Raw genomic sequence first — 26,435 nt, forward strand, 5'->3', positions numbered from 1 at the left:
AGTGCCATGATAATACTGGGCTGTGATGTTGCGTGTTGGACCTGCGACTACAGCGTCTGCACAGGTGGAATAGTTCGTGGGGCTGTGCGGGGAGAACGAGTAACACAAGTGGCGGCGGGGCGGGATGTGGTGCTCGGCGGATGCTCGGCGTCGGAGAGAGTCCAAGTCACCACTAAGCATCACCTAAGTACTCGAAGGCTCAGCGTAGCGACGAGTAGTGACGAGTAGCGACAAGCATCTTCTTTTGGCACGAAGACTCAGGACCGTACTGCAAACCGCAGCGTCTATTTTCCTTTTCCCTTACCACCTGACGAGATGGTTTCTCTTCTCTCCAGCGGGTGTACGCATTGATCGCAACAACAGAACATTGACTGACTGATTCCATTCAGTGAACTGCTCTTGGAAGCCTTATGTGACCGACTCGAGATGCAAATTGTGGTGTTTTCAGGGAATGTCATACGATCTTTGGCCGAAGAGTTCACCCAGGGGGTTGAAATGGCCGGTGAAAGAGGCATTCCAGGCTCATAGCGTCAGTCCTCATGGCATCATCTGGAATCGGAACATTGACGGAATTCGATGGACAACAAGGTAGACCTTTCAATGTCTACAGGATACACGGCCGTTTCTAAGCCACGTACCCCGTATTACGTGCATTGCTGCCGGGAAATAACGTCCCGACAGAGGCTTGTATAGGGCGGGGTTTCGGCTAAATAACAATCGCCATGCAAAATTGCCATGCAAGCGGATATTGACGATCGTCAGGCTTTATTTTTGCAGCAGAATTGGAGTCAATAAAATGGAGGATATTAGGTACCATTGGCGGAAGAATAATCCTGGGACCAGCGGCTCTGGCCGAGCACAATTGGCAGATACATCCCGCGCCGTCGGGATCAACAGAATACTGTGCTTTCTAAGACCCTTAAAAAGGGACCGTTCGTATCTCGCTGAGGTCCCAACCTCCTAGGCCTATGGACAAAGCCTGTCCTCATGAAACTCCAGTCTTGCGCATATCTAGGATGGGGCCTTGCCCTTGCGGCCTCATCTGCCGTTGCGCTATCAGTGCGCAACACCAACAAAGCTCCCTCGCAAAGCGTGCGTGAACGAGCAAGTCTCAATCACCAATGGAAATTCTGGCACTCCGAGCAGATCCCAGACAATATTGTCTACGACCTTCGTCCCGACGCGAACGATTCCAGTTTTCAAGTATTAAAGTCCTGGGTCCTGCCCGTTGGCAACGACTATATCAAGAACGCCAATGCACAACATGAACGCCCATCTACCGAACCGGATGGCGACATTCCATATGTGCATAATGATTTTGACGACAGTAGTTGGGATGTCGTGCGTCTGCCTCATGACTGGGCTATCACTAGACCATTTTATACAGACGACGACCCCGAGATACCTTCAGCTATGGGTCGACTTCCAGTGCAGGGGGTGGGGTGGTATCGGCGCAAGCTGAACTTTACACAAGAAGACAGTGATAAAGTGGTCTTGTTGGAGATCGACGGTGCTATGTCTTATCCCATGGTTTGGCTCAATGGCCATCTGGTTGGCGGTTGGCCATATGGATACAATTCGTTTCAGCTTGATCTCACTCCATACCTGCAGCAAGGGGAAGAGAACCAGCTTGCTATCCGTGTGGAGAATCCATCTGGGAGCTCGTCAAGGTGGTATCCTGGTGGGGGAATTTACCGCAACGTGTGGCTGACCAAGGTTAATCCTACACATGTTGCTCATTACGGGACAAAGATGACGACGAGGGATGTTTCCAGCCGGAGAGCAACAATCGATTTCCAGGTGCAGATCGAGAACAAGGGTCAGAAAAGACAGAGGGTAGAGGTCGCTACGGAGATCTTTGACCTTGACTCTGCGAATGGCCATGTGCGCGGTCGAAAAGTCGAACAATTCCCCAGGCATAAGGTTATCGTTGACAAGGACAGTAAGAAGTCTTTGTCCGCGTCCACGACCATCGAGATCCCCGCCTATGGGGACCTCCACCGGATCAGACCCCCAATCTGTATATTGCCGTCACTTCTTTATACGACGCAAGTGGCCACCTACTCGATACCTACAGCACCGAATTCGGAGTTCGTTCGGTAGAGTACAATCCGAACACCGGCCTCTCAGTTAACGGCGCGCCAGTACGTATCCAAGGCGTCAACCAGCATCATGACCTAGGTGCTTTAGGAGCGGCGTTCAACAGGAGAGCCGCACAGCGGCAACTGGAGCTACTGTGTGATCTCGGCGTCAATGCAATCAGGACAGCACATAACCCCCCGGCACCCGAGCTCCTAGAAATGACGGACCGGATGGGCTTCCTAGTCCTCGATGAGATCTTTGATTCCTGGGCACAGCAGAAGACTGACCTGGATTTTCATTTGATATTCAACGACTGGCGCGAGCCAGATCTACGATCCTTTCTACGTCGAGATCGCAACCACCCCTCCGTCATAATTTGGAGTATTGGGAACGAAGTCGCAGAGCAATCGGCCGACGATACAGCCGCAGCCATTGCGACCTACCTCCGGGATATTGTAAGAGAAGAAGACAACACCCGACCAGTCACGGCGTCGATGAACAGTGCATGGCCCAATTCGTCCTTCGCGGGTGTGGTTGATCTCATCAGCCTTAATTACCAAGGCGAAGGTTTACGATACGGCCCGGCCTATTCACACCTAGAGGGAAACAGAAGGGACCCGCAGTACAGTGAGTTCCATGTAACGCATCCCGACAAACTCATCCTGGGGAGCGAGGTCGCCTGGTCGCTCAGCACCCGTGGAACGTTCCTATTCCCCGTTACAAACTACACCAGTGCGCCTGTTAATGACACCTCCGGTGGAAACTCGACCACGCTCGAGATTTCCGCATATGAACTCTACTCATCCGACCCCGGCTCATCACCCGACCGCGTCTTCGCCACTCAGGACGAGCACCCCTTCGTCGATGGCGGGTTTGTCTGGGCCGGATGGGACTACCTGGGTGAGCCGTATCCATACTATGACGGCGCAAGAAGCGCATACTCAGGGATAATTGACCTTGCGGGGTTCAAGAAGGAGCGCTTCTACCTGTACCAGGCACGGTGGCAGCCGGATGTCCGTATGGCGCATATTGTGCCGCATTGGAGCTGGCCGGAAAGAGTTGGACAGGTTACGCCGGTTCATGTCTTTACCTCTGGTGACGAGGCAGAGCTCTTTGTCAATGGGGTGTCGCAGGGGAGGCTCAAGAGAGACCCCCTGACATATCGATTTAGATGGGACGAGGTCGTCTATGAACCTGGCGAGGTGCAAGTCGTCGCCTATAAGAACGGCAGCAAGTGGGCAACAGATACCGTAAAGACAGCCGGCGAACCAACACAACTCCGTCTCACTCCTGACCGAGCCCAGATAGCTGCTGACGGCGAGGACCTCTCCTTCGTGACGCTGGAAGTTCTCGACGGCAAGGGCAATGTCGTACCTGAAGCGAAGAACCTAATCCACTTTGAAGTCTCTGGCCCAGGAGAGATAGTCGCTACAGATAATGGCTTTCCTGCTGACTACACGGCTTTCCCGTCCCACGAACGGACGGCCTTTCACGGGTTGGCTTTGTGTATCGTGAAAGGGGAGCTTGGTACACATGGGGATATTGTGCTTAAGGCATCAAGTAATGGGGTCGGAGAGGCGGAGGTGGTAATCAAGGCTTCGCGAGGGTAGGTAGGGCTTAGGAAGCATCAGTAACCACAGGTTTCTCTATGTACTATGCTGTACTATGCTATAGTATGCCATGAAACGCTAATATATATCCTTGCGCCAGCAAAATAGCATCTGCCAAAAATGCCCAAGGCGAGGCATATAATTTGTATCAGGCTACCGGCATCTCACGCCGCTGGTCGCCCCTCACCTGTCTGTCACTTCTCCCTTCACATCGCCGAAAGAGCCAGCCCCCAATAAAGCCCAAAACCGGCACCCCGGTACTCCCCACCACTAGTGCCAAAACCCACGCCATAGTCCCCCATCCCGCACTCTCCCGAATAAATCCTGCCAGAAACGGACCCGCGAGACTGCCGCCGGCCCACGCGGAATTCGACAACCCGTAGGCCAGCGCCATCGCGCCTCCCTTCCCCCAAACCCCGGGATTAGCATCTTCTTTCTCCTGCACGACGTAGGAGACTTCCACTAGGATGATTGAGAACATAGCGGCTATACAGACTCCAACTAGAGCCAAAAGTGCGCATAGAAGGATGATATCATGGATGCTGTCCGTCATCACGAAACGCAGACAGACAAGAACCGGGACAGTTGCGAAGAATGCCCCCCCTGCGAGGTATCGGCGGGACGAGGGGTAGTTGTCGTTGATATAACCAAATATAGGGTCGAGGATGTGTGGGACTGTGAGGGGGATGAAGACTAGGCCTTGGGCGGTTTGTTTCCAGTGGAATGTTTCCTCGACGAAGAGCGGGAGAACGCTGTCAAAAGAAGTGAGAAGTAAAGAGAGGATGAAGTAGGCCCAGAGGGCGACGAGAATGCGCGATGACTCGAGGAGGGTGAGCAGGGCTGCCTTTCGCTGCTTTCTCTTTGGTGGCTGTTCGACAGACGAGGGTGGGAAAGGGTTGTTGCTCCGTAGAGGTACTGGCTCTGAAGACCTTTTTTCATGTTCATCCTCGCCTTCCCGGCCCACGATATCGTCTGGCTGCTGTAGCTGTAAAGTCCCTGATACCGGTTCTTGCACCTGTTCATGCTCAGCGAGCCACCGAACCGCATCCTTCTTCTCAATCATGACAACTCGAAAGACGATATCCAGTGCAATTAGGGCAAACGCCAATGCAAATACCGAGTAGTACCCGCCGTGCTCGTACAAAACACCGCCGAGTAAAGGGCCGCCCATGGCACCAAAGGTCATCCCCATGCCTATATACCCAAGAGCCTGGCCCAGGCCCTCTTTATCGACAGTGTCGACCAGCAGTGCACATCCGACTGTCCAGACGACAGCTGCAGAAACACCCTGACATAGACGGCCGGCTATCCAGAGCCCGATGTGGGTTCCGACGCAGAGAAGCGCCGTTGAGGCGCCGAGCGCGACGAGGCCGAGGATCAGCGGCCACCGGCGCGACTCGATTCGGTCAGCGAGATACCCTGCGGGGGCTGAGCCTTTAATCAGTACTTCGTTCCTCGCGTTCTGGGTGAGGCTACCTACGCGAGGATGCGAGGAGGGCCCCGCCGTACAGGCCCAGCAGGATCGACGTCCAAGATTGTTCTACCTGGCGTTAGTGGAGGGTACCACATAAAGTGAAGAGTACGTACCATCGCCCTCTGCAATGCCAGCTCTTTCATTCAACGCAGTCGGAGTCACTGGCACAATCTGAGGATTTGTCAGACTCGAACGTCGAGGCGTAACCCGATATACATACAATCCCATACAACAAAATGTCCTATAAGGATTAGCATCAGATCAGAACATACAGGAACTGATCTCCTACAGTGAAAATAGCGAATACAACCACAAAGACGATAAACCCTTTTGAGGCTCTCCATTCCAGCAGCAACGGGTGTTTCCGGTCCCGGTACCGCAATGCCGTCAACATTCGTAAAAAGGCACAGTGCCCAAGATACCTGCCGATAACTTGTGCAGTCAAACTCTGAACTTCCACGATATTGAGCAGGGAGGGCAAAGTCGATTAGAAAAAGTCTTGTTGCGGATATGAACTCCGTTTTCAAACTTGGAGCGGCTCGAGCCGGAGTGGGACCCGCGGACCCCGAAACGTGGCGAGCTTGCTGACACTAGATCAGAGAGATCAGAGATCGCCCAAGCTCTACCCCAGCAGTAAGCGAATGACGTGGAGCAGAATGTCGTGCTTTTTTGTCTGATTCCAGAAAGAGATATGAGATTGAAAGAGTTGAAGAGACGTTTATAGTACAAAACTTTGAGCGGTGTCGTGCTTTAAAACCGGTAGATCCTATCTCTCGGATAGCCCAGCTGCTGCAAAATCCCTGGCTGGCCCTGGCCAAATCCGCCCCCAACCAGCGCCTTCTCCATTGCGGGCGGTCCGCAAACAAATATCTTCGTATCGGCCTCGTCAGGGCCCCCCATGACCTCCGCAAGGACCTGCCTTGTCACATAACCTGATCGCACGTTTGGAGCCGGCCTGAACTCGCTGCCCGGCCGACTGACGGTATAGAGAACATCGATCCGGTCAGGATACGCCCGTTGATACGCATCAAACTCCTCGCGCAGAAGCATATCCTTCTCCGTATTGACGCCGAATATCACGGTGATCTTGGTCTTGTCCGCCGGATTGTCGAGGATGCCCTGCGCGAGCTGGTAGATTGGCGTTATCCCAGCGCCGCCGGCGATGAGGTAGACATGGGAAAACTTATTTGGGGTCCAATTGAAACCGGGAATGGATGCGAGGATAAAAAGGTTGTCGCCTGGCTTCAAGCTATGCAAATGCGTGCTTGCCTTTCCGTTGGGATACCGTTTGACTAGCAGATCGACAAAGCCGGGTTCATCTATGGTTCCAGTCAGATGTTTGGTCAATCCGGTCGGAGAGCGCGAGTAGAACCGGCTGGGAGGTCTTGCTTACCCAGTTTGCTGATGGGAGTATACGGTCGCACAGCGGGTAGCCAGCTACCTTCTGGCCTCGAGAACGTAAGGAGAGCAGCTGGGTGAGATCCAAATTAGCCCTCTCCCCCTCTTTCTCTTTCCTTGTCTAGCACCGCAAACAATTGAGCCCAGAGGCAGACTCACAAGTCAGACTGAGTCCACTTATTGAACTCTCTCCACCAGGAAGCTCAAACCGCAGCCGCTTTGTGTTGTCGCTAACGCTCTCTGAGCTATGAAGACGGAGCGACTTGAATGCAGGTCCACGACCAAAGACCTTCTGTGGTTCTGCACTGCGCGACTCTGCGGACGCGTTCTTGATCCAGCAATTCGAGGCAGTATACACGCCGATTCCACTGAGAGCGAGGACCGCCAGAGCGTTGGCGACAAGGCGCCGATTCACGAGGTTTGCCATCGACGTATGTTTGAATCGTGCTGCAAAGCGAGAGTTTGATCGCGAGAAGGTGGATTCGGGGCGGTTCAAGCAGGAACGTCTACCTGGATCATTAACTGGTTAAATACTCGGTCTCTGGTGGTCTCTGCTTGTCGGAGAGTGCCGGGCCTGTAACACCGTAAGCAGGTGGGGAGTCTTGCTGCGCCTACCGGTCACCGGTCGGCCACGCAAACGCGGGTAGTGAGACTCATTTAAATGGAATCTCCATGGATTCTTGGTCATTGCAGCCGAAGGAATATCTGAGCTTACGGTAGAATTAGAAGCGTGCGCCAGGTTGATTGTGCACTGTAGACTCATCCGGTTCGACGAATTGTCGATGGGACGTTCTCTCTCAACGCTTCTATCAATGCTCTCTCTCAACGGACTGCCAGTATTAAATTCCAGGGACAATCTACTGCAGCAGGGGTATATATCTATAGTTCCAAAACTCTCAATACCAAGAACTGGAGCCAGGGCTGGGGTAAGAATCGCGACAATATCGATATAATGCTACGCTCTAAATCGTGCCCACTCATTACGGTTTGATATTGTTATGAATGCTCAAAGGGGAAAGGGTAGAAGGAAGCTGCATCAACTACACGAACGTAGCCTACTAAGGATAGGATGCCATATGACGATTGATTCTCTATCTTGATGACGATAGTTGTCACTTCTTCAATGTACAACTCCTCGAGGGATCAGGCCAGGGGCCAGAGATCATGCCATACAGATCACGTGGCACGTGACACGAGGCTCAACATAATATATTCGTATCAGATATCGGTAGACGGTGAACACTACTGGCTCATTACGACCAGTTCTCGCCCCCAATCTCCAAATCATCTGAAAAAACTCATGGAGCAAGCCCATTGCGATTTCAGCGGTCGAAGCTCCAGTCGCGTCCACTTCCTGAGCTCAACGGCCGTGGCAAGTCCATATCCTATAGCTGCGCTGCTAAGCGGCTATGCAGGCTTCATTGGTACACTAGGCCTGACAAGCCGTCAGACACTGCTTGTTGACCACTTTATGCGTCCCGTTCCAACGGCAGGCAGTGCACTTTGGCGCGGCCGAAGAGTGCCTGGAGCTCCGTCTGCGCCGTCGGCTTCGGAAGCACCGTCGGAGCCGCTAGCGGTTCGGCCTCCGAATATTGTCTGGCATGAGTTCTCGGGCAGAAGATGTGCGCTTTCCTCCTGTGGCGCAGTTACATTGTTTCAAGGGAGCTGATCTGCCATGGTCATACAAGTGCGAGAGATGGAGTCAATGTCTGGATATGTGCCGGCTAAGTTGGATGTCCATCGTGACGTAGATATCTTTTTTTTTTGAAGTTACCACCTATTAGGCATATAGCGTCAGACTGCAGCGTCGATCGCTGCGATGCAAGACGTATTCTCATGTCTGTTGTGAGTGTAGCATATGAACGGTCAGAGGATGGTTTTAAAACTGTGATGTCTGTATTCGGTGGTTCTAATATGACAATTTTACAGGTATTTTCAGAACCGGTTTCATTATTCATGATACCCACATTGGGTTTCGAATCTTTACGCCAAACTATGCTAGTCTGTTCTGACAAAATACGGAGCTCGACGGTATGGCGATAGATAATCTAGGACTCAGTAGGTTTGCTGGAGTTGACTAGCAGATCAAAGTAAATATGAAAAATCGCGATAACTTCATTGAGAGTTACTAAATATACAATGGTATGTCAACCAAGGCTTTCTTCTCACAAAAGACCTAAACATAATAAGAGATCTAGGTTCAGAAGAGTGCAGTCAAGTTCGCTATATAGAGAATGATATAATACAAACCTGGCCGTTTTTGCAGCCAAGCGCTATAGAACTGTCTTGGACTGCTGAAGAGATAGGTTGATATTCGGGAGGGATCCATAATTCCTTTTGGCCTTGAATAGCAACCCAACGATTTCGCTGTACAGAGACTGCAGTCTTTTTTCCAGAAGATCTTGATGGGTAGCCTGTATGCCAGGCTTGAATACTAAAAGTTCCCAGGTTGGTAATAAGCTGAGGCAGCTCTATGGAGAATTCAATGCTCCTAACAATGCCAGGAGTTCTCATACTATGTTTGAGAATGCCAGTGGCAGGATCCCAGAGCTTGATAGTATTATCACCAGAGCCAGATTCCAGGAGCTGGCTGTCTGGTGAGAAGACCACTGATAAAACCATATCTGAATGGCCCTTTAGAGTGTGCCTGAAGCTACCAGTGGCAGTATCCCAGAGCTTAATGGTTGCGTCACTAGAGCCAGATGCCAGCAGCTGGCCATTTGGTGAGAATGCCAAGGACTCGATTTTATTCGAATGGCCCTCTAGGGTATGCTTGAGGCTACCGCTGGGAGGATCCCAGAGCTTGATGGTTGCATCATTAGAGCCAGATGCCAGTAGCCGACCGTCTGGTGAGAAGACCAATGGCAGAACCCAATTTGAATGGCCCCCTAAAGTGTGCTTGAGGCCACAAGTGGCAGAATCCCAGAGTTTGATGGTCTTCTCAGCAGACCCAGATGCCAGGAGCTGACCATCTGGTGAAAAAGCTACAGACAGAACCCAATCTGAATGGCCCTCTATCGTGTGCTTGAGACTGCCAATGGCAGGATTCCAGAGCTTGGTCTTATTTTCAGAGCAGATGCCAGGACCTGGCCATTTGGTGAAAAGGCCACCGATTCAACCCTATCTGAATGGCCCTCCATAGTATGCTTGAGGCTATCGCTGGCAGAATTCCAGAGCTTGATGGTTGTATCACTAGAGCCAGATGCCAGCAGCTGGCCATTCGGTGAGAAGGCCACTGACTGTACTGAACTTGAATGGCCCTCCAACGTCTGTTTGAGACCACCGCTGGCAGGATCCCAGAGCTTGATGGTTGTATCATTAGAGCCAGATGCCAGTAGCCGGCCGTCTGGTGAGAAGGTAACTGTTTCAATCCAATCTGAATGGCCCTCTAGAGTTTGTAGTTCAGGACCCCAATTGTCTTCGACTTTGGGCCTCTAGATAACCAATCAGGAAGCTCTTTTCCAAACTTTCTCCTAGCTGTCAACGCTGCTGGCGCGAAGACCAATCCAGAAGCATAGAGTTGAAGAGGCACAGTATTTGCTATGTGACTATTTTTCAAAACAAACCGCTTTCTATCGTGCAGTATTCTCAATATGGGATGATTTTTGCCCTATCAAAGCTTAGCAACAATCATAAGGTGATATTTCTGACTCACTTGTAAAGTAGACTGCAGAGTATTGATACAATCCACAATGTCTGTTATAATACCTAAGATGCTCATTACTTCTGCCCAGTGAAGGAAATGGACTTCAAGAAATGCCAAAATAGTATCAGCCTGCGTCTCTGGATCCTTGCTTTGTGCCAAATGGTAGGTCCAATAGCGGCAGGAATACTGCAGCTCTGGTGGCAAATAATGACCAACAGAATATGTATCAATATCTCTGCGCCAGTTCCATAGCTTTTAAGGTTGCATATGTTCTTCTTCAACATTTTGCGCATGATATTAAGACAGTAATCAGTCAGCCTTTGATGTGTCTGCTTTTCGTCAACCCAGATTAGGGATCTTTCGCGCGTTCTAGGATGAAGAAGAAATTCCCGGAATGAGAGATGGAAAATTCTGACTGGCATTATATCATCGTTGGTAAGTTAAGAACTGAGTGCAATGGGTTCAATCTGGCTTTAACTGAAGATAGTTCAATATTCATCAGCTTGGCAAGAGCAACAGCTGAGAGTGGCGTCTCGAGAAGGATAATCACACCAACAAGCTCTTGGGTTTCATGAGTCAGCTTGCATCGTCTTTCTTCGTCATAGTTGGAAAGGAGTCTGATGAATACTGGAAGATATGTTCCATCTAATTGAGACTCTTGGTTCTGATTTTTAAGGATTTCAGTGAGACATTGCTCCGGGTCCAGATTATGATCCTCGAACAGACGGCACATGGTGGCAGCAACAATGAAGAGTGGAACCGACATCGTAAGCAGAGCCTGAAAATTGGTTTTCCCTGGCCATTCTGCTGACAGAGACCGTTCTCTCCGAATCATAGCGAATTTGTGCTCAAGGAACAAGGATATGTCATGTTCTATTATCGGCTTAGGTATCTCATGGAGAATCAGATCCTGATAATGACTTCCGACATCTCTGAAGCCGAGCCGTATTGGTAGCTCAGGCCTGCTTGTGACAAAGATTCGCAGGCGTACTGACCTGCACATCTGCACTTGTGGTAGCAGTTGAAGGATAGTTCGGATGTGATTGTCACCCTCACATTCGTCCAGCGCATCAATCACAATCACCAAGGTTGGGACTTAAGAGTTCATGTTTTCTTTCCAATAGAAGACGTAGAACTAGCATTTTAAACTGGTCCCTAAGCGACTTTGCTGATATTCTGGGATCGTTCTGTAATGCCCTTTTGACGACAGGTAAAAGCTCTGGAATCTTGGTGAAAAGTTGCCTTGTGATTGTTGAAAAGAACCTAGTTGCATTTCCACGGTCCCCTTCACCTCGTCTGAAGAAGAAGCTTGCTCCTAATATTCACATTTTCTGGAATGATCGGGCAATAGTTCGAGATATAGTGGACTTTCCAGTCCCCGCCAGCCCATTCAGCCAAAAAATGCACTTTCCTTTAGGAAGATTAGACCACTCTAATATCTGGCGCCGAAGCTGTTGCCTAGTTCCTGGAAGACATTCATCTTCATGTTGATTGCTGTACGAATCATACTCTGCCCCATCTGCGATAGGTAGGTTGTCGAGCTCTAGCTTCTGATCAATTTTATGCGCATAACGAGCCGCAGTGTCAATACCAATCAACATCGCATCAACCTGATTCCGAATGCCTGCAAATGCCTTACGTCAGTACACAGTGTCTATGACAGCCAGGCTACACGCACCATACACTATCTCGCGCATCGGCTTTTCTGCTTTATCGGCCAGGGACAATTCGACATAAAAGATCTTTTGCATAAGCTGCTGCTGCCATTGCTGCGTATTCTTGCCATTCCTTATTCTTATGGGAGTCTGCGTAGTCGCAGATTCCACGAATGACCAGACATGGAAAATGGTTCATCAGGCCAGCTCCCTCCATCTCAAAACAAAGAATATTCTGTTCAAGTGCAAGCTTGTCCCGAAATTCGGCATCTTTAATCAGCTTGTTTCCAGATGCAATAAGGCCGTAATGGATTGCTGGTATATCCTCACCGTCATCCCGTTCTTCTCGAATGATTAATCTTGACATATCGCATACTTCAGCACACGTCCCTTCCCTGTCAGAAGGATGAATAACTTGGCTTTCAAACAGCCTATCACTGTTCAACTCTCGCCGTTTATATTTCCGTCTCATTTTTCTCTTGTTCTCGAGCACCGTGTTGATTGCTTCTTCAAGCTGATGGCCCTTCCTCTGATATTGTGCCTTAAGGCCGTTGACCGCTGTCTCAAGTATAATCGGTTGTCGATTCAAAAACCCCGTTGGCTGAAATCTTTGTTCTTGAAATTCTTTGCCAAAGTCATACTGGATCACACCGCCGTGTCCAGCGCCCTGAGATGGACTGACGACAATGTCACCCAGGCGAATATCACGTTTTGAGCTCGGTACACCACCACCCACACCAACCAGAAGACCGAATCGGATCTTAGGAAATCTGTGCAGCATATCCCTGGCGATGCTTGCAGCAGAGGATGTGCCATATTCTCCACCAGGCAGGACAGCTATGACAACGTGGTGGCCTCCGATCTTGCCTAATGTGTAATCATTATTGTCATTAGGCGCCAGAACGTCAGGTCGACCGAACTCGTGGTCAAGAAATCTTTGAGCAGCGACATGTTCTGTCTCTATGGCACAGATCCAGCCAACCGTATAATCCTGTGGGTCGGGCATGGTAGGAGTTGAAGGATAAAAATTTTCTGATATATTTCGAAGGATGGGTTGGTTCGAGGCGCGGTTGATGAGCAGTGACTGAGGGGCAATGAGGGTATCGAGCTCAGCCTCATATAGTGGCTCTGCCATAATAACTCGGGCTAAATGGAGCGGAAGACGTAGGAAGGCGAGGCTGACTCAGGAGCGCCATGAAGGTGGCTAAGCGCTTGGGGTTGGAGTTGTGATCTTCCGCTGGCGAGGGCGCGTTCTACACGTAACCAGCTGTCAATTCTGCTCCATTTGATTGGACTCGATTGGTGAGAGGTAGTAGAAGCGAATAGCTTCAAGCTATCAAAGCAGGGAATCCTGGCCTATGAGGCCGATGGTGAGCCTTCTTATTCGATTTCAATTTTTTCACGTGAGCTGCAGGACTGCTAATATAATGACTAGTCTCGTACTGTAACCGAAGTCTGGTCAACAGCGTTGAGATGGGAAGGACCATACAATACAACACCCTGGGTCAATGTGTTTGAAACGCGCGCATCTGTTCCCCGCGTTTAATCTAGACATGTTCGTCAAATGTGGACTCTGAAGCACAACGACTATAGGTTGAATAGCAGTCGAAGAGAATAAGCTGCTAACAGACCAATGGTAAGAGCGCCTTCAGGTCCTATCCTTCCACAACAACTCGTTGGCGCCCGTTTGTAGATAGTTCTGTCATAACTGGTGATACCACAAGTTACATACCCAACGAAAGCATACCACAACTCTACCAGGAGTACATTCGCTGTATAATGGTAATTGTTATAACTGATATCCGGTCAGGATTATTTTCACGAAAGGACAGAATTGTCTTCTAACTGCCAAACCTTCTGCAACCTCAAATATAGGGCTTGTTCCGGGCTAGCCTTACCGTACTAGGTTAGTACCTAACTGATTTTTAGTAAAGCCGTCTGCTGACTGTTTAACGTTCGATTGCATGCCAATTACCATGTTCCCGCTCCCGCGCCCAGGCGTCGAACCCAATAGAGCAGTTCTGGCGACCTCTGTAAGACAGCTGAGTATGGGCGCAGAGCAGACTGTGGCCAGATCCACGAGAACGGCTGCCTGATTGACTACTAGATGATTGAAAGCATTGCGTGTCGTGATGTACGGTCTCCAAAAGGTCGAAAGCAGAATCTGGTAAGATATTCAGGACTCCTATCGTGAAGTATATGGAATTACATTCAAGAGAAAGGGCGATCAATCTGTCCTGATCACAACGTCATGAAGATATTAAAAACATTGGCCAGTTCATCGAGAGAAACCTTCTCCGTGCAGTCGTAGAGATCTCGTCTTCGCTGACTTTCACCCCCGAAAGCCTGGGTAACCGTTCCAAAGGGGGATTTCGTGGACGGCCCGTAGCGCCTTGCTGTAAAGCCTTCTGTCACAGTTGCTCGAGTGATAGCGGGCCAAGGAGCCTGCCCGTGGCAGAATTTGAAAAAGTCTTCAGCAAACGCAGTTCCAACTGCTTGCTGTTCTGCCGACAAGAACTCGCGGAAATTCTGGAAGAGGTACGAAACGTCGAGAATGTGGTTTGTTCGGCCTTTCCACTGTCCTTCCCATGGGTTTCCCTCGTTGAAGTAGTAAACGTACGCGTTTCCTTTCCATCCTTGCGCGAATGACAGAACAGGGGTGAAGAACAAGACGTCATTGATATAGTTCAGAACGGCAGGGTAAGCGTCATCATCGCTGGCACTTTCATCAGTAATGCCGTACGATTTCAGGATTTCGTCGACCACGGCCGGTTGAGACTGGAGCGCGGTCTTCAGAGCCATAATGAACTTTCTGGCGCACCCAATCTTGGTATGCGGGAATAAGAATGCGATGATGCTTGCCTAGAACGTGATTAGTCCAGATTTGGTACCATATATGATGCACTTACATCCATCTGAGAATCTCCAATCATGAGGTCGATGCACCAGTTCTTCCCTTTTGGGACGTCCGAGGTTGTACTTCCTGTGTGCGCGTGCGAGGGTGCGGCTGGAACAACGTCACCGTCAATCGCAGGAGCGGCAAGAATAGATGGTGGCAGTTGAGAGACAATGTCAGAGCCCGGCCTCTCAAGCAAAGCTTTGATCCTCTCAGCAGGCGTTGCATCCAACAGCCCCAGAGCGGAAATTGCTTTCTGATAGTTCTGCTCGTGTGCGTCGTAGGGCAACGGCTGGCTGAGGAAGTAGGTCCCGCTCATTGCGATGGCCCTCTTGAAAAGTGGTTTCTCGGAATTCAAGTGGTAAGTGACGGATGCTGGAGGAAAGTTAGCTCTTTCTTTGGCAGACGAAAGTGTATTATACCTCCGCCTGCACTCATTCCTGCCACATTTATATTATCAGGATCGCCACCAAACTCGTGGATATGCTTCCGGACCCATTCGATGGCCACCCGCTGGTCTCTAAGACCATTGTTTGCTTTATATCCAGCATTACGCAGTTCTTCAGATGTTAGGAACCCGAAGGCTCCCAGTCGATAGCTAGCGAAGTTAGTGCCAGTCTATGTATATAGTCAGATACTTACTTGATGGAAACTGCAACTATGGGTAGCTTCTTCTCGACCGAGAGCTGAACGAATCTTGCATAATCGAACTGGGGCCAAGAATTGGCGCCGATGACGAAACCTCCACCATGTATGAACACAAAGACCGGGAGTCGCGAAGTAGGGATCGCGTCAGAAGGGACGGCAATATTCAAATTCAAGCAATCCAAGTCCGATTGGGGAAGGTCCTTCTTGGGCAGAGTATGTTGGACATGCGTCAACTCAAGATCACAACCAATAGGAAGCGAGACCGCAGTAGGACTGCTATACTGTTAGTCGCAGTCTGTAAGCTCGTCTAGGACGTGCTCACCCGTCAATCGTGGCATTCAGAGCATCGCCCTCATGACTGTCGATTGGCACTGCGTCTGCCAATCTGTCTTTCAGTGTGGCATATTTGATCCCGAGATACTGCGTGACTGCGTCGCTGACCTTTCCTTGAATTATTCCAAAACTCGTGGTCTTAAGTACAGCTGCCATTCTGAAATCACAGTAGCTCTTGATTTGACCTGATGCTTGGTAGAAGTTTGCTCAACTAAGAAGACTTCGAGATGCGGGGGATGGTTCCTGACGCAGGGGCGGGGAAAATCCGGCTGCCCCACCAGAACGCGCTCTCCAGATGTCCCCTAGGATCTGGAGACGGTTCACCAGCCAAAGAGGTATTGCCAATGCAAGTTCATTGTTTATTTTCAATAAGCCGTCGTTCTTGATATCTGAGTATCCTTCTGCTTATTCCCTATTTGCCTCCCGTGCTTATGGAAGTATATTTGACCGTGCCCTCTCTTTGCGACTCTCGGGATTCCCCCATGACCACCGTTCACATTGTGGTCGCGGGGAAAGCTTCCTGGCTGGAAAGTTCTGGGCCGTACTCGATAACGAGGTGCATGGATAGATGCACCGGCCTAGACCGTTGCCTCTCAGTCCTGAAAGTGTTCGACAGAACCCGGCGGAGAGCGGCCTAAGAGCATGGGCAGTTAGCGTGTGAATCGATCACGGGTCACAGGAATAGCTAGCACACTCATTGATCAGAGGATAGTCCAGCATGCTGATGTTCTTTGCGGGACGGATGAATAGTGAGGAGGATTAGTGCGTTGTAGAGTCGAGGGAAGGTAGAGTGAGGAAGTCATTCGAGCGGGGAATTGCAGCAAGTCTCATGCGCCTTCCACCTGACTCTACCACTTCTTCTCTTCCAACCCAACACTCATCCACACTAAAAACAGACATGAAAACACAAATTAACCGATGAGAGATAGACCTGTTGGCTGCGGCAGTCCAAATCGAGATGCAGCATATCAGACCTTTGACCTGTTCCCCCGGTATTCAGCCAAGGCCGAAGGACTAAACTACCTAACTAACCATTTCGAGATCCTGCTCTGGAGATTAATCGATGAAGTTAGTCTGGTAAATCAGTCACAAGTTAACACTCTGTCACTGTATGTGACCCGGCTGTGAAAAAAAAAAAAAAAAAAAAAAAAAACCTCAGCGCTACAGAGCACATTCAGGCTGCTGCTGCTGATGTCCCCGCGATGGTTACACGGTCTGAAGGACTGCCCTAGCCTTTGCGCCATATCAGCATTATCAAGTACGAATCTGTGGCTAGTCTGGTGCCTGAGCGAACAAAAGCTTGAGGGTTCTTCTGTCTTGTATCCACATTGAAGCTATCACTGCCTTGGCAGAAATGCGGACAAACCTTGCAATATTTGAATGTTCTCATCAGTTGCAGCACAAGGCCAGCCCACGCCTCTTTAGGTAGACGGACAAATCCCAGGCTGGCCAGTCTTGAGGTTGCAACGGCGGGCTTTTTATCACTCGACAGACAGACAGGTTGGCTGCTGATCAGGGTATAATAATGTTTTTAATCTAATATGTTCTGCAGGGGCCGAAAGCGAGCAAATCATATCTCATGATCAGTGTCCGCCACGGCGCTAAGGTACGCCGACAAAGAACCCCTGGGCTAGAGCCGAGTTAGGGACTCGCTGCAACATCAGCAGGCCTTGCTAGTGGGTGTGATTGGGTGGTAGCATCAAGAGATCGCGGTGCAGTGCTTAAATAGGTCTTCCATCTCTCGGTCACGGCCACTTAATGCGCTCTTCCATCTTCCGAAGCAGTATGTCCTAACTGCCTGCTTCTTGGAGCAGTGACCAATTATGAAATTTAGTCAGATTTTGACTGGGCTCGCCGGAGCGTCCAGCCTCTGCTCGGCCCTGGCTGCATCTACTTCCGCGCCATATGGACTGAACCAGGGGCAAAAGATTCGGCATAACAGTGCCACAGCGGCCGCTGCTGTATGCAGTGCAGATGATGCGACGTACAGCTCAGAGAGCATGCCAGCAGGAGAATACACGGACTGGGGCGCACTCGGGCTCGACGATGTGACTTCCGGACGACAGTACATAACAATTGTTAATTTAACCCCTCATCGGTTCAAGCTGGACAGCACGCACTCATACCAGATGGATATGTTTGACTGGGGCGATATTCCACCTGGCCGCGCCAGACAAAATATTGCCCACTACTCGACTAGGTTGACAGCAAACCCCGTTGACACCGGCGGCGAAGCTTATTACTCGATTGTAGGCACAAGCAAGAAATTCGAGATTCGAGCAACAACTCACGTTCCGCATATGTACTGGCGCCGTACAGTCATAGATCTGAGTGATATGGGGCTAGGCCAACGCGAGTACCTGGATCCTAGAGCGGAGGTGCCGGTTACTTTGGTCATCACGGGCAGTGACAGCTATGGATTCATGGCGTCACTCACTCATGGCAGCGGTAACTGGATGAAGCAAATGTACCGTGTGATCAAGGACAGGCCGCTGCAACATCTTGTCATGCCCGGCACGCACGACTCTGGCATGAGCACCATCAGCGGTAAGATCGTCTCCATAGGCAGCGAGGCCAACACACAAACCCAGGGCCTCAACATTTACGACCAGCTTCGCGTGGGTGCACGATGGTTCGACTTACGCATCATGAGTGTTCACCAATCTGATCCGAGCAGTTACGAGTTCTGGGTGGCCCACGTCAACGACGAGACGGCTGATGTTCCTGTTGGGAATACCGGCGAAAGCCTAGCTGACATCATTAACGAAGTCAACCGTTTCACTTCAGAAAACCCCGGAGAGATCATATTTCTGAAATTGAGATATCTCATCGGTATCAAACGGCTACCAGGCGGTGCGATCCGGTGGAATACAGCGATTGCCAACAAGTTTTTCAGCGAACTCAAGAAGATTAACAACCGCTGTCCCAACCTCGATACGACGACCAAGTTTCAGCGCCAGAAAGCATCCTACTTCATGGATCAGAACGACGGCAAGGGATGCGTTCTCTTCCTCCTCGACGGCTCCAATATTCCCTCCGGCGTCCCAAGCTCTTCACCTTCTGACGGCATCTATCCAGCGTCGGCCATGACCGTCAATGACCATTGGTCAAACCTCGCCACGACACAGCCAGTAGCCGAGGATCAGATCGCCGTATGGTCAGCAATCAACCGTGTCTCGCCGTTCACGAACGACCAGTTTCTTATCAGCCAGTGGCTTGTATCCGCGGACGCGCTCCAAACAACCGCTCTAACTATCCAGAATATCGCCATCATGCCTACGAATCCAGCATTGTACTGGGCGGGAGTGAATGCTATGAGCCCCACAAAATGGCCGAATGTCCTTCTAGTTGACTATATTGGCGTGGTGATCACAGACCAGTTTGCTTGGAATCAGCTCAGTGCTGAGCTTTATACCCTCGCTATCGGACTGAATCTGTATATGCTCAGTGAGAACTGCGATGTGAGCGGGCAGCGGTCTCCGCTCCTTCCGCCTGTAGCGGAAGCGTCAAAGACATTGGCTGTAAAGAGTGCACTTCAGAAGATAGCCCCGTCTTGGAACGGGATTATCTTTGCGAACGGGACCATTATTGATAAACCACCAAGAAATCTGCACTATGGACGCATGGAGCTGCTGAAGAACGGGACTGTTTTTGGAAACGGGACTGTGCTGGAGAAAGATGTTCCTAATCCTTATTTGTATTCTGTATTAGCTTAGCTGTTGCTGTAAGTGGTCATTACTCTTATCTGCTTCATTAATATTACTATGCAACGAGCTATCATATAAGATTCTTCGCACAAACAAAGTTTAGTGCTTGGTAAAAAAGCTGGGGTAAGCATTGGAACGGATGGTGTTGGGGCCCCCCAGCCATATATATACAGTGCCGCCCCGTCTAGTCGATACAAGTCATCCCAGCAAAAAATATCGCCTATCCGAGGTTATCGCCAAGGTGAAGTTTTTATTATTATCTAAACATTACTAAGCCAACTATCTAAGGTGCCCTGAGCCCTCGCTGTAATAATTTCACCCTCTAAATCTCGCTCTAACCGCTCAAGTGATCTAAGAATAGGTGCTTTAGATGCATCCTGACCCTCCATATAAGATATCAGTAGTCTTACAGCATCAAGAGCATCCTGAGGCTTTGGAAGAGGCGCTGGCTCAGCTGTATCATCATCTAGATCGTCCGAATATATATCTGTACTCCCAGAAGCCTCAGTAATTAGCTGCTCAAGTAATACCTCGGAGAACATCCCATTACTAGAGCTAGTAGGCTCTTGAGACTCCTCTGCAGGGTTAAGAAAGAAGGAGATATCCATACAATCTGATAGATTCCCAGATTGCTGTACCTTCTTATATAGTGGTTTTAGATCAGGTGCTTCAACTGGAAGCTGTATAGGATCTGGAACCAGTGTGCTCTTATAGAAGCAGGCAAGGATAGTTGAGCTTAGGACATCATGATGCCAGGACCGTACAAGCCAGCGTATGCAGTCTAGAATCGTCACAGATTCTAGTGGATCCAGGTCCCTCTCATAGTGGGAAAGCATATATCTTAACCACTGTTTCCGATAATATATCTTCAGGTTCTGGATAATACCCTGATCGAGAGGCTGGTACCGGCTTGTTGAATTCTTTGGCAGCCAGCAGATGCGTATATTAGGAGGAGGTGGTGCTAGCTCTAGGCCAGAAAGATGCGCAGGGAGGTTGTCCATTGTAAGAAGGATTGATCGCTGGCCGATATGTTGATAGAACTCCAGGAGCCATTCACGCATAATAATTTGGTTCATCCAGGCATTCTTGTTCCATTGCCATCGAATTCCAATTGCTGAGGTATTGATATTGCGAAGAGCTCGTGGCTTATGTGCCTTCCCAATTACCCAGATTGGTAATCGATCGGTCCCAGAGGCATTGACACAGCATATCATAGATATCCGAGTCTTATCCTTCCTAATTCCAGGCCTATTAACGGAAGATAGGCTCTGTGAAGGAGGCATACGCCAGAAAAGCCCAGTTTCATCCATATTATAGATATCATCCTCATTATACTGGCCAGCAATCGTACGTATAGCCTTCATCCCTTCCTCAGCATCTTCTAGTACTGAGCCAGCTTCTCCGTGGTATGTCCGCTGCTTGATATTATAGCGTTGTTTGAATCGATGTAGCCAACCACTACTGAAAGCAGGTGGGGGCTGGTCACGATACTGGGGTAGAGAACTCCAGATTTGGCGTGCTTTTTCAATAAGAATTTCACCACTGATATATGCCCCTTTGCAATCAAGTGTATGATGCCATTCATAAAGGATAGCCTCAAGGTCTTGCCACTGGCCAATACCTTTGCGAGTTGCCGAGGAAGGATTGCATTCCGAGTCAAGATAATGATATTGTGGGCTGAGGATATCAGAGACAGTAGACTGGCTCAAGCGATGGTTATAATGAGCTTGAAACCATGCTATACAGGCCTTTTGTGTTGGACGGCGAGACTGGCTATGAACCCAGTCTCTCAAAGCCTTCCGCTGGACGTCAGAAAGCCTTTTCGGTGGAGCCATATGATTGGGTAGAATAAGGTTTCCACTAGGATGAGCTTTTCAAATCGACGATATGCTTGTCGATATATCGGGGATCGGGGTTACATAGTAAAGCGAGGTAAATTTATATGGGATGGAATTCATCCCGAGATGAGATATCGGCTAAGCGAGTATCGGCTTGGCGGGGCCGCACTGTATATGGGCCCTAAAGTGCACACTTTATGCGCTTTCTTTAGTCGTTATTGTAGCCAAACGCCACGGGTGCCAGCTGTAGCCGTAGGACTCTAGAGCAGACTTTGGATCGCAAGAGTACTTATACAGAGATTAAATGGTGATATTCAGTTAGTTGGAGACTCACCTGGGCACCCTGTCGATCAGACCCCATTGGCGCCTCAGAAATGAGGCCATAAATGTAAACAAAAGAATTTCAGGAGATCCGCAATTCGAACGATCGCGACCCTCCGCGACGGCGAGGCCATCTCAACTCTCAGGGTTCCACTCTACAAAAAGAACGAACTCCAAGGCAAGCCTCCCAAACAATTGACTCAGCCTTCGAGGCCCCATCCACCAACATGTCCACCGTGACACCCCCGGCGTCGAGCTTCACCATCGACACCCCGACAATCCTTTGCATCCTTTTCGCCCTCTCCTTCATGCCTATCGCCTACGTCCTTGGAAACAATCTGATCCCCTCCTCCCAAACGCGCAACCGCATCCTCTTCTACTGGCACGCCTACGATGCCCTAACTCACCTCTTCATCGAGGGCTCTTTCCTTTACGAATGCTTCACCAGCTACGCGACTTTGCCCGCTGGGTTCGCTGCGCCAGAACCGGCATTCCTCGGTATCAAGGATAGAGTCTACGGAGCTGCACATGGATCAGCACCATCCGCGAGGCTCTGGCAGGAATATGCGAAGGCCGATAAGCGCTGGGCGACGGCAGACGCTACTGTAATTTCCTTGGAACTCCTGACAGTCTTCCTGGGCGGTCCTGCAGCGATCTATGTCTGTTATCTAGTGTGGCAGTCGAGTTGCACACAGCCGGCCCCAAAGCCGACCTCGTCTAAATCCTCTTCACCAAAATCGACGTCCAAATCGTCTGCCGCGAAGCTGGAAAGCCAGGGCGCTTCCAAAGCAAAATTATGGCTTGTGGCCACGGCTCTCGCCACGGCGGAGCTCTACGGCGGGTTCATGACTTTTGTGCCGGAGTGGTTAACCGGCTCGACGCAGTTGGATACGAGCAATGCAGTTTATTTGTGGTTTTACCTCTTCTTTTTCAATACGCTCTGGGTTTGGATTCCGCTTTGGGTGCTTTGGGAGGCGGCTAAAGAGGTTAAACGGGCGTTTGTGCTTGCTGAGGGGGTGGAAGGAAAGAAGGTCAAATAATATGGTTTTCGGGTCGTATATTGAATTTTGTGGGAATGGTCTGTTGATATCTACTCCGAGTATATATGCTATGTCCAGATCTTAGTTATATTCAGTTGCCGTAGATCTATTGTGTAATGTACTTCGCTTGCAGAAAATCAAGCGCTCAAGCATCCGCAACCTTGATACCGTAGCGTTCATATGGGAAATTCTCCAGTGTCGTCAGCAATTCCGCGAATCCATCTCCCAGTTTTCCAGGCGTTCCAGCACTGTTAGCCTTCAACCTCTCCTCCGCCAACTCGGTCGCTTCCTTCTCAGCCTCACTCTTTTCCTCTTCTTTATGCTCCCCTGTCAGTCCAGCAAGCACCTCTTCCTCACGTCCCTTATACGCCTCCAACAATCCCGGATGTGGGACCCAAACAACCCTCATACCCGCGCGCCGGCCAGCTTCAACACCAGGCACCGCATCCTCGAAAACAAGACACTCCTCCGGCGTGATCTCCTTCTCACCCTTCTCTCGAAGCCCGGCGTTAATTGTTTCTAGGGCAAGGAGGTAGATGTCCGGTAGTGGCTTTCCTCTACCCTTGCCGATGCGGGGGTCATCGCCTAGCACACGCTGGGACTCAGGGAAGAGGGAGAAGAGATCCTGCAAATGGCTCGTCTTGAGGTGGTAGTTCCGTGTGTGGCTGGATGTTGCCAGGGCAATGTGCACCGGGTTAGGGCCCTTCTGCGTAGACACGAGATTCTTGAGCAATGTCTCTACGCCGGGCAGCGGCTTGGTCGTCGGGAAGAGTTCTGCTTGTAGCGCTGAGATCCGTGAAACATATTCCTCGTGACTGATAGGGAGTTGCGCCCAATCGGAGAAGATTCTGGCAGCCTGAGAATTCAGTCAAATTAGACCCTGTTTCTTGAGCTTCTGAGGGAGCGGGGCAGATAAGGTGTTGTAGGTTGGTGAGAAGGTTACAGCGTACTTCTGGCTGAGGACGACCCTGCAATTGAGCCTTGATGGACCACGGAAGCGAAGGTTTGCCGAACGAGTGCAGCACCTGATTGGTGATGTCGGTGTAGAGGTCTTCGGAGTCGATGAGAAGGCCGTCCATGTCAAAGAGACACGCCCGTACTGGGGGGAGGCTGGCATTGTTAGTGGGGACTGTTAAGTTTGAGGTATAGATCACTTACTCAGGATTAACGCCAGGCATTGTTTAGAATTTCTTGAAAGTCTCGAGTCGAAAAACAAGTGGCAGATCTAAGGAGTTGCGGAAGCTGAGTTGACTCCAACGAAAGGCTTTCCCCTCAATGGTGGGATACTGGTCGGAATAGATAGCTTATCGATAAGGTACCTTACTGCCTCAGTTATCAGGCGCCACGCCATTTCTCATCTGACGGCGACAGTTAACTCCCCGCAATCACTCTCCGCACCCTTTAACTTCGTCCGTCAAAAGGTGCAAAGAACAATAACAACCATGCCGCCAGACACATCTTCGGCATCAAATGGTAGAGACCTAACCAACCATGCCGGAAGCGACACAGAAAACGAAGACGAAGTCTTTCACGATGCTCGGTTCCCACCGGAAGAAGAAACAGTACGCTATCCCCCTACTCCAATTCATTGTCTACATCATATAAACTAACACATTAGTCTGTCAGCGTCTTCTCGCCGAATCGCACAGCCTAAAGGCCGAAGCAAACAACCTCTACTCCGCCGCCTCCTACTCCCAAGCCATATCCACCTACGACCGCGCCCTGGCCTCCTGCCCCAGCTACTTAGACTACGAGATCGCTGTTGTACGAAGTAATATGTCCGCTTGCTACTTGAAGTTAGGAGATTGGAAGGCTGCTGTCGACAGCGCAAATGCTTGTATTGAGGGCCTGGATCGGGTTGTCCCGCCTTCGCAGCCCGAGGATGGTAAGGAAGGTGCGGCGAAGGAGGCGGATTCCGTGGTGGAAATCCCCGTTGATGACGAGGTCAACGAGCAAGCGGCACTACAGAGGATCAAGGAAAACGACGAGCGGAAACGGGATGTCGCGCGCATTCGGGCGAAGGCTCTGATGCGGCGGGCGAGGGCCAAGAGTGAGTTGGGTGGGTGGGCGAATTTGCAGGGTGCGGAGGAGGATTACAAGCTTCTTGCTGGGATGGAGAATCTTCCACCAAGTGATAGGAAGGTCGTCCAAAAGGCGTTGCGGGAGCTTCCGGCAAGGATAAGTAAAGCGAAGGAGGTTGAGATGGGGGAGATGATGGGAAAGTTAAAAGAAGTAAGTGACTGTCCTATTACTGTCTGGATATTTTGACTTGCTAACCACCGTAGCTGGGAAATGGTATTCTTAAGCCGTTTGGGCTGTCGACAGACAACTTCAAATTCGTTCAGGACCCGAAGACGGGAGGATATAGCGTCAATTTTTCTTCATAGTGGCGGATTTGAGAATATATTTCTGGATATTTTGGTGGTGCCATCATAATCCAATCAGCTTTCTGGTGAGCTAGTGTACACCCAGCTATTTCAGATTTACTACATTCAGGGATGAAGCCTAGTTATAGACCTTGGCCAACAATCCCGGAATGATTTCTAAGTCCTTCGGCTTGTACGTGTACTTGCCATCCTCCGAAATCTTCGCCTCCTGTCTCCGCCTCTGTTGCTGCGTCCGACGCACTTTAACCCACTCCTTCATCGTCAAATCCTTGCCAAGCTCCGTGAACACGGGATGTCAGTCCAAGTCTCTGCAGCACAGGGCTGTTGGATATCGGATCGAGTACAACATGGTTGTTTGGGCGTGCAAAGTACAACACACCCAGCCGATCGATACCCGCCTGGTCAGCAGGCGGCGTACGCACCCGATGAATGCTCGACTTGATCAAACCGCCCGTCAACGCTGTAAGCGCATCGCAGGTGTTGATGGTTATGGTTCCATCTTGCGGCTTAACCATTTTCACTGCCCGTCATTGTTAAGGATTTGCGGCGCCGCAACAGGCTGCCTGAAGAGCAACGTCACGGATCCCAAATCTGTATGGTCTGGAGTAAATCTCCGCAGCACGCTTGTTCTCCTCTGCACCACGCGCGGCGTAGTGCATATAGCGGAGGTGGTCTTCCCCTTCAACATCATACTGATGGTCTCTCACCAGCTGGTCGTCGTCGGGCAATTCAAGCAGAATGGCAAAGAGCCGGAGGAGTTTCTCGACGACTTCCGTATGGCATTTGCGGCTGAAGGTTCAATTCCTTAATGCGGGCCTCGAGAATGGGTGGATGCTTGCGAGCATGATGACCGTCGAACTTGGGGATGTTGTAGACCTTTGTTGTCTTTGACGCAGTTGCCGAGCCTGTCATGTGAGCAACTCTCAGTCTTTCCTACGGAAGTGTGTGCTTACATGCGATGTCCGGCCGGACGATAGCTGTTATACTCGCCTTTTTCCAGGTTACTCGCGGAATGATACTTGAGCTTTTCTTCGAGCGGGAGGGCATAGAATTCCCGCCCAAGAGCAAATTGGCGGTCAACTTCCTCCTGGGTGATGTTAAGTTCTTGACATAGAAGAAGCCTGGCCAGACGGTTAAAAATGCCCTTCATTACCCTCACATGGGGTTACGTGCCGACGTTCTTTACAGCATGGTCGAGCTTCTGCACGAGCTCCTCTTTTCCCTCCGGATGATCAAATCGGCTTAGGTCAATGGTGACCAGCTCGGCCAAGTCAACTGGTTCATTAGTGCAAGACGAGGTTGAAGATGTTGGGACGTACGGTCCTCCTTGGTCTCGGGGACATGATCATAGCGCGGGATCTCAAATGTGGTCGACATGTCAGCAGCGCTCTAGATTGCTA

The 26,435-nt window shown here is 50.3% G+C and overlaps 12 protein-coding genes across 12 annotated transcripts, besides 2 other annotated features; 4 read left to right on the forward strand and 8 right to left on the reverse strand.

Moving 5' to 3' along the window:
• Positions 1 to 19,597: part of a sequence feature (contig 1.108 735..352786(-1)) that runs on past the window's edge.
• ANIA_06388 (protein lacE) lies at positions 988 to 3,766 on the forward strand (the record flags this gene model as incomplete). Its single annotated transcript, XM_658900.1, has 3 exons — positions 988 to 1,942; positions 1,978 to 3,688; positions 3,757 to 3,766. The coding sequence occupies 3 exons, from the start codon at positions 988 to 990 to the stop codon at positions 3,764 to 3,766; spliced, it is 2,676 nt and encodes an 891-aa protein (XP_663992.1).
• On the reverse strand, positions 3,841 to 5,560 carry ANIA_06387 (MFS transporter; the record flags this gene model as incomplete). Its single annotated transcript, XM_658899.1, has 3 exons — positions 3,841 to 5,168; positions 5,280 to 5,407; positions 5,439 to 5,560. 3 exons carry the CDS (start codon positions 5,558 to 5,560, stop codon positions 3,841 to 3,843), a joined length of 1,578 nt encoding a protein of 525 aa, XP_663991.1.
• ANIA_06386 (cytochrome b5 reductase family protein) lies at positions 5,843 to 7,100 on the reverse strand. Its single transcript, XM_658898.2, has 3 exons — positions 6,724 to 7,100; positions 6,560 to 6,637; positions 5,843 to 6,485 (listed from the first exon to the last, which is right to left on the reverse strand). Exons 1-3 carry the CDS (start codon positions 6,989 to 6,991, stop codon positions 5,917 to 5,919), a joined length of 915 nt encoding a protein of 304 aa, XP_663990.1. The 5' UTR covers positions 6,992 to 7,100; the 3' UTR covers positions 5,843 to 5,916.
• ANIA_06385 (WD40 repeat domain-containing protein) lies at positions 8,399 to 10,285 on the reverse strand (the record flags this gene model as incomplete). The annotated part of the gene is made up of 5 exons (XM_658897.1): positions 8,399 to 8,404; positions 8,532 to 8,612; positions 8,815 to 9,618; positions 9,651 to 9,998; positions 10,220 to 10,285. 5 exons carry the CDS (start codon positions 10,283 to 10,285, stop codon positions 8,399 to 8,401), a joined length of 1,305 nt encoding a protein of 434 aa, XP_663989.1.
• Positions 11,921 to 12,871, reverse strand: ANIA_06384 (uncharacterized protein; the record flags this gene model as incomplete). Its single annotated transcript, XM_658896.1, has 1 exon — positions 11,921 to 12,871. One exon carries the CDS (start codon positions 12,869 to 12,871, stop codon positions 11,921 to 11,923), a length of 951 nt encoding a protein of 316 aa, XP_663988.1.
• On the reverse strand, positions 13,413 to 15,898 carry ANIA_06383 (putative carboxylesterase; the record flags this gene model as incomplete). Its single annotated transcript, XM_658895.1, has 9 exons — positions 13,413 to 13,452; positions 13,598 to 13,637; positions 13,841 to 14,029; positions 14,075 to 14,102; positions 14,134 to 14,727; positions 14,775 to 15,136; positions 15,184 to 15,359; positions 15,404 to 15,682; positions 15,732 to 15,898. The coding sequence occupies 9 exons, from the start codon at positions 15,896 to 15,898 to the stop codon at positions 13,413 to 13,415; spliced, it is 1,875 nt and encodes a 624-aa protein (XP_663987.1).
• Positions 17,566 to 19,458, forward strand: ANIA_06382 (phosphatidylinositol-specific phospholipase C domain-containing protein; the record flags this gene model as incomplete). The annotated part of the gene is made up of 1 exon (XM_658894.1): positions 17,566 to 19,458. The coding sequence occupies one exon, from the start codon at positions 17,566 to 17,568 to the stop codon at positions 19,456 to 19,458; it is 1,893 nt and encodes a 630-aa protein (XP_663986.1).
• Positions 19,598 to 26,435: a sequence feature (contig 1.208 1..6838(1)).
• ANIA_09495 (uncharacterized protein) lies at positions 19,710 to 21,284 on the reverse strand (the record flags this gene model as incomplete). The annotated part of the gene is made up of 2 exons (XM_050611141.1): positions 19,710 to 19,826; positions 19,860 to 21,284. The coding sequence occupies 2 exons, from the start codon at positions 21,282 to 21,284 to the stop codon at positions 19,710 to 19,712; spliced, it is 1,542 nt and encodes a 513-aa protein (XP_050466930.1).
• Positions 21,836 to 22,701, forward strand: ANIA_09496 (EXPERA domain-containing protein; the record flags this gene model as incomplete). Its single annotated transcript, XM_863785.2, has 1 exon — positions 21,836 to 22,701. The coding sequence occupies one exon, from the start codon at positions 21,836 to 21,838 to the stop codon at positions 22,646 to 22,648; it is 813 nt and encodes a 270-aa protein (XP_868878.1). The 3' UTR covers positions 22,649 to 22,701.
• Positions 22,794 to 23,879, reverse strand: ANIA_09497 (haloacid dehalogenase superfamily protein; the record flags this gene model as incomplete). The annotated part of the gene is made up of 3 exons (XM_863786.2): positions 23,807 to 23,879; positions 23,599 to 23,758; positions 22,794 to 23,504 (listed from the first exon to the last, which is right to left on the reverse strand). The coding sequence occupies exons 1-3, from the start codon at positions 23,824 to 23,826 to the stop codon at positions 22,794 to 22,796; spliced, it is 891 nt and encodes a 296-aa protein (XP_868879.1). The 5' UTR covers positions 23,827 to 23,879.
• On the forward strand, positions 24,091 to 25,035 carry ANIA_09498 (uncharacterized protein; the record flags this gene model as incomplete). The annotated part of the gene is made up of 3 exons (XM_863787.1): positions 24,091 to 24,210; positions 24,275 to 24,880; positions 24,934 to 25,035. The coding sequence occupies 3 exons, from the start codon at positions 24,091 to 24,093 to the stop codon at positions 25,033 to 25,035; spliced, it is 828 nt and encodes a 275-aa protein (XP_868880.1).
• ANIA_09499 (2-oxoglutarate and iron-dependent oxygenase domain-containing protein) lies at positions 25,569 to 26,412 on the reverse strand (the record flags this gene model as incomplete). The annotated part of the gene is made up of 4 exons (XM_863788.1): positions 25,569 to 25,824; positions 25,989 to 26,156; positions 26,205 to 26,310; positions 26,355 to 26,412. 4 exons carry the CDS (start codon positions 26,410 to 26,412, stop codon positions 25,569 to 25,571), a joined length of 588 nt encoding a protein of 195 aa, XP_868881.1.

The sequence above is a fragment of the Aspergillus nidulans genome, chromosome I (genome assembly GCF_000011425.1).
Source record: "Aspergillus nidulans FGSC A4 chromosome I".
Classification (NCBI taxonomy): domain Eukaryota; kingdom Fungi; phylum Ascomycota; class Eurotiomycetes; order Eurotiales; family Aspergillaceae; genus Aspergillus; species Aspergillus nidulans.

Bases quoted from the DNA above. Each gene is read 5' to 3' on its own strand.
- ANIA_06386 (XM_658898.2), bottom strand. From the start codon at position 6,991: ATGGCAAACCTCGTGAATCGGCGCCTTGTCGCCAACGCTCTGGCGGTC. The intron at 6,638-6,723 runs GTGAGTCTGCCT...GATCTCACCCAG, and splicing joins AAGTGGACTCAGTCTGACTT to CTGCTCTCCTTACGTTCTCG. The intron at 6,486-6,559 runs GTAAGCAAGACC...CTGGAACCATAG, and splicing joins TACTCCCATCAGCAAACTGG to ATGAACCCGGCTTTGTCGAT.